The sequence below is a fragment of the Barbus barbus genome (assembly GCF_936440315.1).
Source record: "Barbus barbus genome assembly, chromosome: 13".
Lineage (NCBI taxonomy): Eukaryota > Metazoa > Chordata > Actinopteri > Cypriniformes > Cyprinidae > Barbus > Barbus barbus.
The window spans coordinates 12,918,223-12,933,811 of record NC_136741.1 but is presented as its reverse complement, the minus strand read 5'-3'; the positions used below and the strand labels follow the sequence as shown (position 1 = coordinate 12,933,811).

The following is a 15,589-nucleotide window of genomic DNA, read 5'->3' as shown; positions in this document are numbered from 1 at the left end:
CATATTCCTGCATAGTTTTTCAATTATAAAATAATAGACAGAATTTTAGACATCATATAAGTGATTTATTTGAGCACTAAAAAATACAAAAATAACTATTTGAGTAATAAAAAAGGAAAAAAAATAGAAATAAATTGCTTTGTATATAGTATGTATACTGAAGTATTCTGATTGCCAGACATAAACTGATATTGGCAGACATGGTCATATAGTCAGTAATCACACGCTGATGTGTCTCCATACAGATGATAATCAAACAGATGGGCCATATAATCAATAATAGCTGATCATTGAATCACAATGATAGCCGTCATAGAGTCTGTAATAAACACGCTGATGTGCGTCCATACAGATGATAATCATGCAGATACGGCCACATTCCCCACACAATACACATACACACATATATAAAAAATGTTGAAGGAAAAAAAAAAAAAGTTTTTTATGGAGAAAGCAGATCGCTAAGTTACAGATGACATTTTTTTTGTGTTTTGTAATTGTATTACAGAAAAATAATAATTTTACATTCATTTGTGATTGTTATTTATTGTTATTGGTAAATATAAAGGTAGTAAGGCAATGAGACAACAAATAACCCATTGTTTAGGTTATGTTTAACCCAGCAACACAATTAACCTGACCCACTGGTTGGGTCAAATAAACAACCCAGCATTCTGGGTCAAATGGTTAAACCCAGCACTTGGGTCAAAACAACCCAGCATTCTGGGTCAAATGGTTAAACCCAACACTTGGGTCAAAACAACCCAGCGTGTGTTCTGTCCCATAGTTACCCAGCAGCTGGGTTAAGGTTGGGTTATTTTTTAACCCAGCATTTTTAGAGTGTGTGCTCTGCTCTACCTCTAACTGTGGCCCTAAATGCTACACCTGGGCTTTTTCTTCCCTCGACTCCAGCGTGGACCATCGGGGATTTGGCCTCACTGGGCTCCCTCGGACTGTCGGCTCCACCTAGGTCGGATATCGCTGTGGACTTGTGGGCCATTCACTGCTCTCTGGCTCTCCACCCCTTCAGCTTCGGACAGCTCCGCTCTCCCTCAGGCTCAACCTTACCCCTCAGTTTTTCCAGCTCAACCTCAGCCCTAAAAATACCCACTTGCCACCCACAGCCGCCCAACTCATTTGTGTTCCATCACTCCCTCGGCTCTCTGTCTGCACTCTGGGCTCCACTAGCTACAGCTCCATCGCTGTCGGTCATCCCCCTGGCGTCATCAGCTGGGATTCCGCCATGGCTCTTTCCTCCATCAACTCTGATGTGGGCGTTGTCCTGGTCAGGCTCTGGGTCAGCACCATCTGGCCACTAATCCCATGATCTCCACCATAGTTGCTACGACCACTCCTCCCTGGTTCCTGCTCCTTATCCACCTCCAAATCCCATTCCCTCACTTGATCTCTTATTTTGCAAGGTAGCGCCTTCCAGGAGGGGGCGTAATGTCACTAATATTCATTTATTCTTGTCTTGTTTCGTTTTTATGGACTTTTAATTTGTTTCTATTTAGTTTCATTTTTCCTTTGTTTTAGTTACAGCCAGTATATAGTTGTCAGGATTTGATTGAGTTAGTCTTCAGTTGTGTTTGTTTGGTCTCATCATTTTTTGTTGTGTTTGATTTACCTGCTTTGTTTGGATTTTCTTTAGTGTGGATCATTAAAGACTTTTGGAACCTCATCTTCTTGTGCTTTTAACAACCAAGTTGTGACAATTATAATATTTAGACAGTGACCATATATTTTTATTTTCAAATTCTCTTAAAGGGGACATAACACAGAGTTTCAGCCAATCATATGTTAATCTTGAGCACATATAGAGCAGTATTGCATCCTTCTTATCTCCGAAGAGTCTTTCGTTTAATCATATTTATAAAATAAAGATACAGCTTTACGCTTCTCTCCGAAAACACCCAAGCTCCTGGAGGAATGCCGTGGGCGGAGCTAAAGAGTCATGAGCATTACGCACTGATTGCCATTAAAACACTAAATTTTGCATTCATATTCGAAGTCAGAGGGTGCTCTAATGCAGAAAGTCCAAAACTGACTTGTATCAATAATAACTTATGATGTGCCAGGAAATCCCTAATATGGATAAAGGCTTCCAGCCGGTGTAGCCAAAACTTTTTCTACTGTATCTAAGCTGAATAAAAGAAACGTGAAGACAGTAAACACACGATTGCGACAATATGGTTTGTGTGTGTTTTTCAAGTCATGTCCAGGTAATAAAAAAGCATCTGAGAAATGCAGTGCTAATTGACATTTATTACAGCTGGATATAGACACTATAAAATATATCATCTGCCTTATTCTGTGATAAAAATGGAAAAAAGTTATTGGTTAGTGTCCAGCAGTGTGTTTGATTTATCAGCCAATTAAAATAAGAGATAATAATAATAATAATAATAATAATAAATCTGTCAAATAGACAAAAAGTTATGTTTTACATTTCTGCCGCCCTCACTTCTGAAATGATTGAGAATCGTGATATTTTTGTTTGTTTCAAAAAGAGATCACAATTCTCCCTCTATTCTGAACAGACAATTAAACAAAATAGTATGTACTTTATTAGAGGTTCTTACAAAATGTAAATTGTTTATTTATTGATTGCAAAACCTGCACCTCTTCTTTGGATAATATGATTTTCATAATGATCCTTTCTCAAGCAGCAGAAGTTAAGTGAGAGAGTGCAAATACTACTGGCCCACTTTGGAGTAAACTAAATATGCAAGACTAGTTTTGCATGTCACTGTTTTTAACACGGGGCGTTGAGCCATTTAAAAAAAAAAAGGGGGGGGGGGGGGGGGCATACATTAAGAGCATAGCCACTTCTACAGGTACCACTACACCACTGGTTTCAACAGACTTTTTTTCCAATAAAGCATGCCCAGAACAGTGTGAGCGTAAATAGTAGCAAGCAGGATACATTTTCAGGTTTATGTTTGAGTCAGGTAAATGCCATTGAGATGAATGGGAATGTGAACGAATAGTACTTTCCAGGTTTAAAGAGGTCCTCCTTTAGGGTTTGAATTTGTGGAAATGACCATTTATTGTAATAGTCACACTACAATGCAGTCCCCATATAAACATCCTGATAAAAAAAAGTGTATAATTATTGTAGCAGTTGCACAATTTGTTGCCACTATAAAATAAAAAAGTCAATGTAGCAACTCAGAGGTATTTTCTGGATTCTGGCATGTAGATTCTGGATTCTGACACTTTTTTAATGTCACATAAACAGAAGTGTGAAATCTCTCTGTACACCTGCTGTTGCAGTTTTTTCTGCTGCTCTGCTCAGGGGCGGCGGACATAAGATGTATTTTTACAAGTTTATGTCAGTGTGAAGTTGACAGCTCTGATGTCATACAGGAAATGAGGTTGTATCTTGGCAACGCTTTTGTCAAGTGACAGAAAACTTGGTAGTCATCAGTAGCACCCTGATGATTTAGGCATGTCTATAAAGTTTGGTGAGAGTACCATGTACTGGTCAGCCTTAGATAATCAAGTTAATTATTAAATATAACTATACATTTTTAATAGAATCACTAATAATAAATGAATGAATGAATGACATCTTTCATCTGCTCTGATGTTAATCATTCTTTAAAACAACACTCTAAAAAGTGCTGGGTTATTTCTGTAAACACATTTTTGGGTTAATCGTGCTGAGTAATGATTCTGGGTTATTTGAGGTACTGTAAACACACAGTTGGGTTGCTCATGCTGGGTCAAATGGACTGCAAGGGGTTTTTCACCATTGAACAGCTGGGTTGGGCTACTTTGACCCAACCGGTTTATTTATTTTTCCTCTTCATCAAACTTTCTGGATTCTTCACTCGTCTCGTCATCAGACGGTCACGCAACTCGATTATAAGGTAAATTAATATGATGATATTTATTAATATGATTATTTACCTCTATTTTTAATAGGCTGTGGGAGCACATTGATTTCACCGTTTAATGCAATATTTGATCTGTCGCTGTGTGGGGTTAATGTTAGCGTTATTCTGTGAATGATTCCACCTACATTTTTTTGTTGACAAAAAAGGTCTCAACAATATATATACATGTGTATATATATATGTGTGTGTGTGTGTGTGTGTGTGTGTGTGTGTGTGTGTGTGTGTACACGTGCAAAGTTTTATATTTTAATGCCTCATGGAAAAGGAACTAGGTCAGAAAAACGGGTAAGTTCAGTTAACTTACTACTGCCTGTGTAACGTTACTGTATGGCTTTGAAATGTTTTGTCAGAATTAGATCATTTAGTTCTAAATTTGATCTTTTAATGTGAGCTGTATTAGCTACCCTTAACGTTATTTAAATGTAATGTTATCTTAGCTACAGTATGTAAAGTTAGACTTAATCTCTTGTGGTTTATGAGGTCCTTTTACTCTTCCTCTATTTTAGTGAATGCTTGTGTTGCTTTAATCAGGACACAAGAGGTTTATCCAGGTTAACAGTAAGTTAGAGAGGTCATGTAAAGTGTTCTTCATATGCAGGGGCGGATTTAGTGAATTGGGGGCCCCAGGCAACTATAGGAATGGGGCCCTATACATTTGCACACATTTACCTAGATCAACCTTGAGGTTCCTTTTTTGTTTCCATATTGCATCAGGACAATGACCCAAAACACCCTGCCAATTCAGTCAAGGAATTTATAAAGGCAAAGAAATGGAAAGTCTTAGATTGCCCAAGTCAATCTCCAGATTTATATTCGATTGAACATGAATTTCACCAGCTGGAGAGGAGAGTAAAGGCAGAAACTCCCCAAAACAAGCAACAACTGGAATTGGCTGCATTAAAGGCTGGGAAAAGTATTTCAAAGGATGAGACCAAGAGTCTGGTGATGTCTATGGGTCACAGACTCACTGCTGTGATTGTGCGCAAGGGATCTGCAACTAAATAATAGCTTTTAATCTTTTATATCTGCCTTATGTTCAACTGTCCCAATACTTATGCTCACATCAATGAATGGGATGAACTCTAAAAGCGCTGTTCTTTTTATTTGGTAAAACATATATGTGTTATGCATTGTGTTGAAACGGCTAATAATAAAATGTGACATTCTGTATTTTTGTATCATATTCATCTTTTCATCATATTTGCAAATGTCTTGACTCCACTGTTTTTAACAATGGTTAAATTTTGAACTGAAATATTATTGCAGCCATGTAGCCTATGAATAAATGAAAATGCATATTTCTAAAGGGTAACTAAACCCTAAAACGACTTTTTTGAGTTAATGATCTGTAAGACTGTCTTTATTAGTGCTGTACGTAAGTTACAACTTAGCCTAGTTTTGACGTAAATGGGCACTAAGAACAATATGTGAATAAACGTTCTTTGTTTTTATTAGCGCGTCTTCAACACCCCATCTACAGCGCGCCTCTGTGCGCTTCGGTCCATGTTGCGCATGTCCGATGAAATAATAAACAAATGGGTTTTCTTATGTTCTTATGTATTTATTGATCCTTATTTATTTCAATTACAGTTTCTGAATGTTATTTACATATAAAAATTGCTTACATATAGACTAATGTTATTAATGTATCATTTTTAATGGATACTTGTTTTTACCGTTAGTATACGTGAGGCAAAAGAAGTTAGAATTAAGGATAAATTCTAATTTATAGTTTACCGTTGATGTCTTCTGCGTTCGAGAGGTTGCAGGGAGCATCCATCTTCACCAAATTAGATTTACGTAACGCCTATCATTTGGTTCGCATAAGGGAGGGAGATGAGTGGAAAACTGCCTTTAATACCCCCAGGGGGCACTTTGAATATCGAGTCATGCCGTTTTGGTTATCCAACTGTCCCGCAGTTTTCCAAGCACTCGTCAATGACGTGCTGAGAGACATGGTAGATCAGTTCATATTTGTTTCTCTCAAGATTTTAACTGGTATTTTACTCTCAGAGTTTGGCAAAGACACACAACCTTTCGTAATGAACGGTACAAAGTTTTTCATGGCTACTACTTTGGACTCACTACTACTACTTTCATCTCCCACCTCTATGAAAGTAACATGATCAATGTCATTGGAAGTTTCAGTAACATCAGTTACTAACACAGGATTAACATAATTGGTTTGTGATTTCTTTTTTCCCGACTTCCACTTTGCAGCTAAAACTGGGCACTTATTTTTCCAGTGTCCCAGATTAAAACAGTAATTGCACACTAGGTCTCTGTCAGTCTTCACCCGACCACTGTTCTCTAATTTTGAAGGATACGTTGGTTCAAATTTCTTTACTCCAACTCTATTTTCATTAAAGTTATCACTCTGTTGACCTGATCTGTCTTCACTGTACACCTTTTTTATGTATTAATACATAATCATCTGCCAAAACTGCCGCTTCCATTACGTCTTTTGGCTTCTTTTCGTTTATGTATGTAGCAATATATTTGGGCACAATATTTTTTAATTGTTCCAAAATTATCAAATCCCGCAGCTTTTCAAAATCATCAACAGCGGACACAACACACCAACGATCAAAATAAGAAACCAGGGCCCGTATTCATAAAGATTCTAAGAATCCTCTCAGAAAACTCTTAATTTAGCTTAAAAACTTTTACGTAGGAGTCTTAGCTTAAGAGCGATTCGGGACCGATCTGAGAGCAACTCTGAGTAAGGAAAAGACAAAAACTTTCATCTTAGTGAGGAGGCGGGGTTGACCCCGTTGCTATGTATGACACAATCTTTTGAAGACTGTGATTGGTTGGTTGTCAAGAAGGACATAAAAGAGTGCTTTTAAGAGTAGGGTATATTATAAGCCTTCACTTTGAAATTACAGGCGGAATTTTTCCTCTCGCTCTTTCTCACACACACACACATTATATATATATATATATATATATATATATATATATATATTCTTAATTTTTTATTTACCATTCTGTCATACTTACAGAGCCGGCGCCAGGGCACCTCCATCGGGGAGCATTTAAATTTCTAGGGGGGGCACAAATCACGTTGTGTATGTGTGTGTGTGTGTGTGTTTGTGTGTGTGTGTGTCGGAGGGGTGGGGGTTCTTGTTCACGTAATCCATTGACTCATATTTCTCGTTCACTGAAATTCCTCCCTCCACCGCAGCGCGCCGCTATTGCGCGCATGCGTAGCTCTGGACCGTTTCATCTGTCAAAGAATGACTAAACCTCGAGCCAATAGCCTTCGAGTATGATACGAGGACGGAGCATGTGATTTGTTGAATCTAGTGAACGAATACGCCCTTCATTGAGTTGCTTTGAGTTTGAAAGAGTCAAATGAACTGTTACATACATACATCTCGTCTCATGATTACGTTCGTCGTTCGAACAACTGGTTCTTTGTTTTATTTTTTTATATTATTGTTTTATTTTTTTTTATTTTTTTTTTATTTATCATTTTGTTTTATTTATTTATATTATTGTTGTTTTATGTTTGAACAGTTACATACTTTTAAATAAAAAAATATTTCATTATGTTAGTCATGTCATGCACTTTTGTTTGTTTAAAAACTGTGAAACATAAAAAAATATGGCAGTATTGATTATTTGCTGCTTTATTGATTTAACATAATCTCAGATTTGAACGTGTAAATCTCTGCCTAAACAATTAAATGTTAACTAGCCTAGTATGCAAACAAATAAAAAAACACTTGTGCTTTGGTCATCCGAAAAGAGTGTAATTTAAAAGATAAAAAGAGTAATGACTTTGATCACTTATTTAGACTTATTTTATTCATTTAATGAGAAGGGCACACTTTTTAATGAAGCCAACAAGTAAATACGTTAGTTGAACAACACATTTTGCCGCACATGCTGACGTATTTGTGTAATATGGAAAAATGGTCACTGAACGAATTAGTGAACGAATCTGAACGAATCATTTTGGTGAACGAACGAAAAATGAACGAGTCTCTGGAAAGAATCAAAATTTCCACCACTAGTGCGCTGTTTTATCGGTACTTTCGCTTTCAAAATCGATCGCGTTCAGCAAGGAGGGGAGAGGATGGAAAGTGTGGGGGGGGGGGGCACAGTAAGGCACAGCCCCTTGGCGCCAGCCCTGCATATTTACTGTGTTTTATAGGAAATGAACAGAGACATATAAGCCTAATAAGTGCTGTAACAGACCCAAATCATCACTACTGCATAGTTGCATTTTTCCAGTTGCCAAATATGTTAATGTAGTGATTTCTGGCGCTATGGCAATTCTGCACGGTGTCTGAGATGTTAGCATGTCTTTAATAAGATCAGTCACAAACATGATCCCTGCACGAACTAATGTGTAGTGTCTTATTAACTCACTGTCATGCATTGTGTGCAACACATTTCTTCTCCCTCTTCATTTTCGTCCATTTTCTCCGCTGTTAAAGAAACTCTTAAGCCCCTTAAAAGTCCTCGTCCGTACTCCTAACAAGTTTGACCTTAAGACCTCTTTTAAGGGTTAAGATGCTTTCTGAATTACTTTTTTCTTTACTAGGATTTTTTCTTTAATTTTAAGAGTAAACGCCCACATTTCTAAGAATTTTCTTAGAATTTTGTCACTAGGAGCTACTTTTTGCATTAAAATTCTTCATGAATACGGGCCCTGATCCCTTACCACCTCAGAGTGTGTTTGGCGATCACCTTTTCTCCAGCTTCGAAATCGCTGGCGATAGGCTTTAGGAACCAATTCTTAGGCCTTCAAAATAGCTATTTTTACCTTGTCATAATCCTTTCTGTCCTCCATCGTGAGCGCTGCATATGCCTCCTGTGCCTTGCCTGTGATCACCGTTTGAAGCATGACAATTCGGATAGACATTTCTTTCTTCGGACATAGTTTCGAATAAAGAAAAAAAAACATCAGGGTCATGTTCATTAAATTTGGGAAGCAGCCTTAAATTACTGGCCAAGTCGAACCCTCCAGATAAACTCAAGCCTTTCTCCCCAACATCTGACACCATTCTCCCTTCCTTTATCAATCTCAACCGCTCCACCTGCAGCTCATGATCTTGTGTGAACTTCTCAGTCTCTAGCTTTTTTTGTTCAAACTCAATCACGCGTTGTCTGAACACATTCTCGTTTCTTATTCTTTCAATCTCCAATTCATAACGTTTAGTTTCTTTAATCAACTCTTTATCGTGAAGCTGCTGCATTTGTAAAATCTCTTTTCTTTCTTCGAAAGATAACCCAGAGAAAATATCTAAAGAACCTTGGGAGGGTTTCTGACCAATAGAAGCCAGTCCCATTTGAAGTTCCCGTCGTGTCTGATAACTGAATATGCTGTAGTTCGTTTTTGAATGAGTGAGGAGAATTTCTCCAACAGCTGTATATTTCATTGTACACATGGGGTACTTTTTATCCCTGCTCACCAAACCCATCTTTAGTGTTTGCAGCTAAAAAGCTATTTTTTTGTTTAATCTGACCATAGAAGCCATTCCCATTTGAAGTTCCAGTTGTGTCTGATAACTGAATATGCTGGAGTTTTTGGATGAGCGAGGAGAATTTCTAGACATCTTGTTTAGACACATGGCATCATGGATTCTATCAAATACCAATAGATAAAAAATCAATAAGTGACTGACTCGGGTATAAATCTTATAATGGGCCATGTTTGGATCTTCCAATCGTACAATAATCCAAACACAAACCTCAAAACCAACACAAAAATGGTTCACTAGGCACAGAACCAAGCTTCTGCTATGGCCATTCCAGTCCTCTGACCTGAACCCTGTAGAAAATTAGTAGGGTGAACTGAAGAGAAGAAGCAACAACATGGAGCTGGGAATCTAAAGGGTCTGGAGGAATGGTCTCTGATCTCTTGGCAGGCGTTCTCTAACCTCATCGGGCATTATAGGAGAAAATTTAGAGCTGTTAAACTGGCAAATGTAGGTTTCAAAAAGTATTGAATAAAAGGGTACCGTTAATTGTGGCCTATATGTATTAGAGAAAAACATTTATTTCATAATGATCCCCCCCCCCCATTTTAAATTCTTATTATCTAATGAAAGGTTAGATTTTTGTGAATTTTTAAAATAAAAGATCAAAAGGATTAACAATGCAGATTAGTTTTCACAGCCTTCTTTGATCATATTGCAGATATTTTTGGCCATGACTGTATATTCTGAGCTAACATACTGCAATTATAATGCAAAACCACTTGGTTCTCAACTTCCTTGAGAAAAATAAGTTTCTGATAAACTCTGCATGTGACCACCAGACCTCCACTTCCACCAGATGCTGTTCAACAGAAGCTAGTCATAGTCACGCAGAGCTGTGAAGATGGCGTGTGTTGTGAGATACAGTTTTCTATTGATCAGTATCTGTTTAAGAAGCACCTCATGGGCAGACACAATGGTGCAAGGTATGAATATGTGATTTGTATTTTTATATACATTTTGCTTTCCATTTCAACATTTAAAAATGTTACTTTCATGGATGCTAGATCCTGCACTAGAAAATGTTTTTTGGATTTTGCATTAGTTAAGAAAAGACAATTGAGCACACTCGTTTAAATTAAAGACTGTAAATAATACTTTATTTGTGTGTTTTCATGTTTGTGCATGTTGCTATAAAAATTATTCAAGATGCTCTATAGCCAGTGTATATACAGTGAATGTTTAAGGTCTCAGTTTTTTTTTTTCTCCAACATAGTAACACCTTTAATTGGAACTGTTGGTAATGAGATCATCATCCAGTGCGCTACTGATAAAACCCCTCAAGATGGGGTATACATGTACAAACAAGAAGGAGCAAGTAAAAATAAGCAGGAAGTCTTCTACTATTACAAAGACAACACTTTTACCCCTAAATCAACGATGTACAAAGCCAAAGTCCATGTAGATGGAAAAATTCCCAACCTTAAAGCCACCTTCTCAAATGTTAATGCCACAGACATTGGGCTTTACTGGTGTGAATTTAATTTGGAAGACAACATTACAGTTAGCACGGTCACATGGTTATGGATCGGTAAGTGTGTCTTACACTTCATGTAAATAATTTAATTATCAAACATGATGGGTTTATTGTGGTCTGAATGTAATGCATGTATTTAGTACGTAAACTATGTAAATGGGAAACTTCTATTCAGATGCAGAGATTGAGAAGTACAGTATTTTTTTAATTAATACTGAATGAAAAACAAGCTCTAATTCTCTGACCTTGGATTTCTATTCTATCATGGAAAAATCAGAGGGAAAAAAAGAAAACGAAACAAAAGAAAAAGAAGATGATAAAAACTGCCCAGAAGATCCTCATGTGAATATTTTGATTCTCATTGTGTGTGCTGTCATGTCGCTACTGTGCATCATTGGTTTCGTCTTAGTGATTCTAAAGGTAAGTAAACATACACACCCAAAAATCAGTGTGGATCACCTAAAAGCACAAATCAAAAGCAAAAACTAAACTTATAAACAACGTTATGCATATATCTGAAATATATTATAGAGGAATGCTGTCATGTCTAAATGTGCAGTGCGCAAATGACAGCAGCTTTTGATGCTCTTTGTGGTTTGATTTGTTGTTGAAAATCTGTTGCTGTCTTATTCTTTTGCATTTCCTAAACTCTGGGATGATTTTCTATTTACATTTATACACTATGCAAAATTTTAAACTAACTTTCCAAACACTTCTGTTTGTCAAAATAAGTTAAAACTTTACATGTAAAATTAGTTATGGTGTGTTTAAAAACCAGAGCTCAGACGCGCTGCAACGTCAGAAAACACATGCAAATAGAAAAAGCACCAGCAAATCAAGAAAACATCTTCATCAATTTGACAGCAAGTGCTGCAAATGTTCACAACACAAACAATAATAATAAATAATTGTATTTGCAGCGCGTTTCTTTGTTTGGTTGTGTTGTGAGTATTTGCAGTGCTCTTCCTTATTTGGTTGTGCTGTAAGCATTTGCTGAGTGCGTGTTGTCAAATTGATGGAGTTGTTTTCTTAATTTGCAGGTGTTTTTTTTCTATTTGCAGTGCATTTCTTTATTTGCTTGTGTTGTGAGCATTTGCAGCGCGTGTGTTGTCAAATTGATGGAGTTGTATTCTTAATTTGCAGGTGTTTTTTTCTATTTGCAGTGTGTTTCTTTATTTGGTTGTGTTGTGAGCATTTGTAGCGCGTGTGTTGTAAAATTGATCAAGGTGTTTTCTTAATTTGTAGGTATTCTTTTCTATTTGCAATGCATTGAGCTCTCTCGGCCACCGTATGAACCACTTAACGGTTGATATAATCAATAGATAATGCACGTTAATGCATAGCTCACATTCTATAACCAAATCACTTCTATAGGCTTTCAATCGAGAAACAGATGGCACAGAGCTAAAAAAAAAAAAAAAAAGAAAATCCTGCAACTTTTCAAATAACAATCCTTGTTTTTTTTATTCAACCACAAAAATTGCTGTTATGTCTGATTGTTTATTGACAGATTTCACAGTATGCGTCGCTAGCAGTCTTGCACCACAACCAAGCATCAAAACAAGATTGACAGGTTTACAGGTTGACCCTGTTCATCCGCGTCACTCTTCCAAATAAAATGTCCTTTTAATGTTCTCAGTGGTTCTAAACCCTGTTCCTGGTGTCCCTGCCGAGTCTCCTCTGATAGGGCTCCTATAATCACTCCACAACCCCCCCATTACTGTGCCCTTGTTTACTGGTACACTGTTTTCTTATAGTCAGTTTAGAAGCTGAAGGAATATTTGGAGAATAGGTCAAGAACATTGCAAGATTCTTGAAAATTTGATACTTTTAAATGAGGCCCTTCTTTTTGTCATCCTCAGGTGAAGAGGTGTTGGGGGAACAAGAAATATAAACCATCAAATCAACCCTCAGACTCAGTTTATGAGGAGATGAAACGGAGCAATTCGGACGGCCTGCAAAGTGTACGGACATTCATCAATCCTGACTATCAATCCACCAAGCTACTCCGCTAAATATAGAGTTTAAGTTGTATAACTCTCTATTTGGATTGGCAAAGCTTTTAAATGATTTATTGCTTCGTATTTTAGTTTATCATTTTCTTTTTTTTCTGTTCCTTTCAGTTCAGAGAGAGAAATAATATTTAAGATGCTGTAGATCAGGAAGAATTTAACATTAAGTTGAGAAAAGTTTAAGTGTGAAGAACAAAAAAAGATGCAGCAGTTTAAGAGATATTGTTAGCTGATGGAAAAAATAAATGTCAAAGACCTCCTTTGTGGTCTGATGTGCTCATGCATGCAAAGAACTCAAGAATGTTGTGAAGTCTTCCATCTGACAAGTAGGCCAACAGTGAATTGACTGATAGAAAATAGAGAATCATATTTCACTCCTCTGATCATAATAATGACAATCAAATCATTTTTGTCTTATTGCAAATTTTAAAATAAATAGCAAATGGTACTTGTTTGCACAGTGTGTATTTGACTCTTTGATGTTAGTTTTTTAACTAGGTTTCCACTCTTAACCAATCATTTGCAGCTGTGGTCATGTTTTCTTCCTATATATAACATTTTAGAATGCATCAAAACAAAGCCACACTGACCTGTTTCTTGTGTTGACTAAAGTTGAATATAAAGTTTTAAAACTTATGCAGTTTGCTGATGAGGCTTTTATGTATTAAGTAACATGCATGCTCTGCAATGCAAAATTGTAAACATTGTAAAGTAAAACAACAAAACCTTTGACTAAATAATGGATCAAATTATTTTAAACTGCTTTAGGTGGATTTCTTATACACTGATGTATTACAGTAATTACCAACAACTTCTGTTGAGAATTCTCAGAATGACATTACAAAGCACTAACTGCCATGTATCGTGCTATATAAAATTGAGTCATTTTACTCTTCATAAAGAGAAAAGATATTTACTTCAGTTTAGAGCTCTCTTAACATAAAATAAATGGTAACACTTTACAGTAAGTTTCCATTTGTTAAATATATTTAATGCGTTAACTAACATTAACTCATAATGAGCTATAATTTGTTACAGTATTTATTCATCTTTGTTAACATAATACAAATTGTTCATTGTTAGTCTATGTTAGGTCAGGTCCATTAAATAATATTAATAGATACTTTTGAACTTTTGATTTTAATAATTTATTAGTAAATGCTGGAGTCAACATTAACTAAGATTAATAAATGCTTTAGAAATATATTTCATTTTTAGTTTATGTTAAAGGGCACCTATGGCCCCTTTTATAAGATGTAATATTGGTCTTGGGTGTCCACAAAATGTGTCAGCTCAAAATACCCCACAGATCATTTATTCTCACATCTGGAAAATGTCATTTTGGGGGTGTGTCTAAAAAAAGAGTTGTTTAATGTGTATTACTTTAAATGCAAATGAGCTGCATATTCCCGCCCCCTCTCCAGAAGAGGGCGTAGCATATACATCTCTCTGCTTTGCATACCTACACCAATAAACAGCCGGTAGTAGCAACATCACTTAGAGCAAGAGAACCGGTGTTAAGCCGTACCTATGGGAAACCAGATGCACTGAAAGTGGGAAGAAACAGCGCAATGTTACAGAGCTTGTGCTGTGCTGACCTGTCATCGGTGTGGCTCAATTGACCGAGCCATGCGACCGAAGAAACAGTGCATCGCAAACTAATCTCACAAGTGTGGCTCTGATCAGTGAAAATACTTCGATAATGTATGCACACAAATATGGTTAAAACGTTAAGCACTATAATGACATGATATTCATAAAGCAGTGTGAAATGAAATGATCGCTGAGGTAGAAAACAATAGAAATGCAGGGCTGTCAGCAGGGCAATCAGCCGCTGTGGCCCGGCCCTATGCAATGTGATGTCATATTGCTTAGAGAATCAAAACGGCAGGCCTAGTGAGACTGATTTGATTTAATGGGGATTAAAAATAAGGAGAGGGTGGATTTTTATCATTGTTGGGTGTTTGTGTTCACACACTACCAACACACATTTATGTCCAAACTATGTAAAAGTGGAATTTGCATAATAGTTGCCCTTTAACTAATGTAATTAAAAATAATAAAAAATGGAACCTTATTGTAAAGTGTTACCAAATAAACTTCTAAAATAATTATAACATTTTGATTAACAACACCTGATACAAATCAGATCAAATTGACTCTAATAGACTTTAATATTCTTGTGCATGTTCAGGAGGATATCATGACACTTTAACACAAGCTTACTGTAACGTATACTTTGTCTATCTGTTTTCTGTCTGCCTTGTTTAACCTAGTTTTCCTTAGTTGCCCTGATTAGTTCATTATGTTTACCTGTTGTCTGATTAATTAACTCATCAGCTCCTTTGTTTTCCTCTTGTACTTAAATCTTCAGTTCTCCATTTGACTCTGTCTGTTCTCTGTTATAACAGTGTTTGGTAATGTTTCTCTGAGTTTGTTATTAAAGTCTATTGAGTTATTCTCCTTCATTGTGCAAGTGATTTTATTACCAGACGTTACACTTATATTTAACTCAAGATTTTCATTAATGTACTAAAACACACTATGTAGAAAAGCAATGCAATGTAAAATGCATTGTAATTTTTTTTTTCATTGTAAAAGTGTAAAAAATTGCCATTGTATAATAATTGTGATATTTAGCTAGGAAAGATATGAAGTTCTACACAAACATGACATTAAATTAGGTCTATTCTCTTACCCAAACTG

The 15,589-nt window shown here is 36.4% G+C and overlaps 1 protein-coding gene across 1 annotated transcript; it reads left to right on the top strand.

The window, feature by feature from the left end:
- The first annotated feature begins 10,182 nt into the window (after positions 1 to 10,182).
- LOC306879104 (uncharacterized protein) lies at positions 10,183 to 13,617 on the top strand. The gene is made up of 4 exons (XM_079431813.1): positions 10,183 to 10,320; positions 10,611 to 10,925; positions 11,149 to 11,291; positions 12,734 to 13,617. The coding sequence occupies exons 1-4, from the start codon at positions 10,239 to 10,241 to the stop codon at positions 12,884 to 12,886; spliced, it is 693 nt and encodes a 230-aa protein (XP_079287939.1). The 5' UTR covers positions 10,183 to 10,238; the 3' UTR covers positions 12,887 to 13,617.
- The last annotated feature ends 1,972 nt before the right edge of the window (positions 13,618 to 15,589 follow it).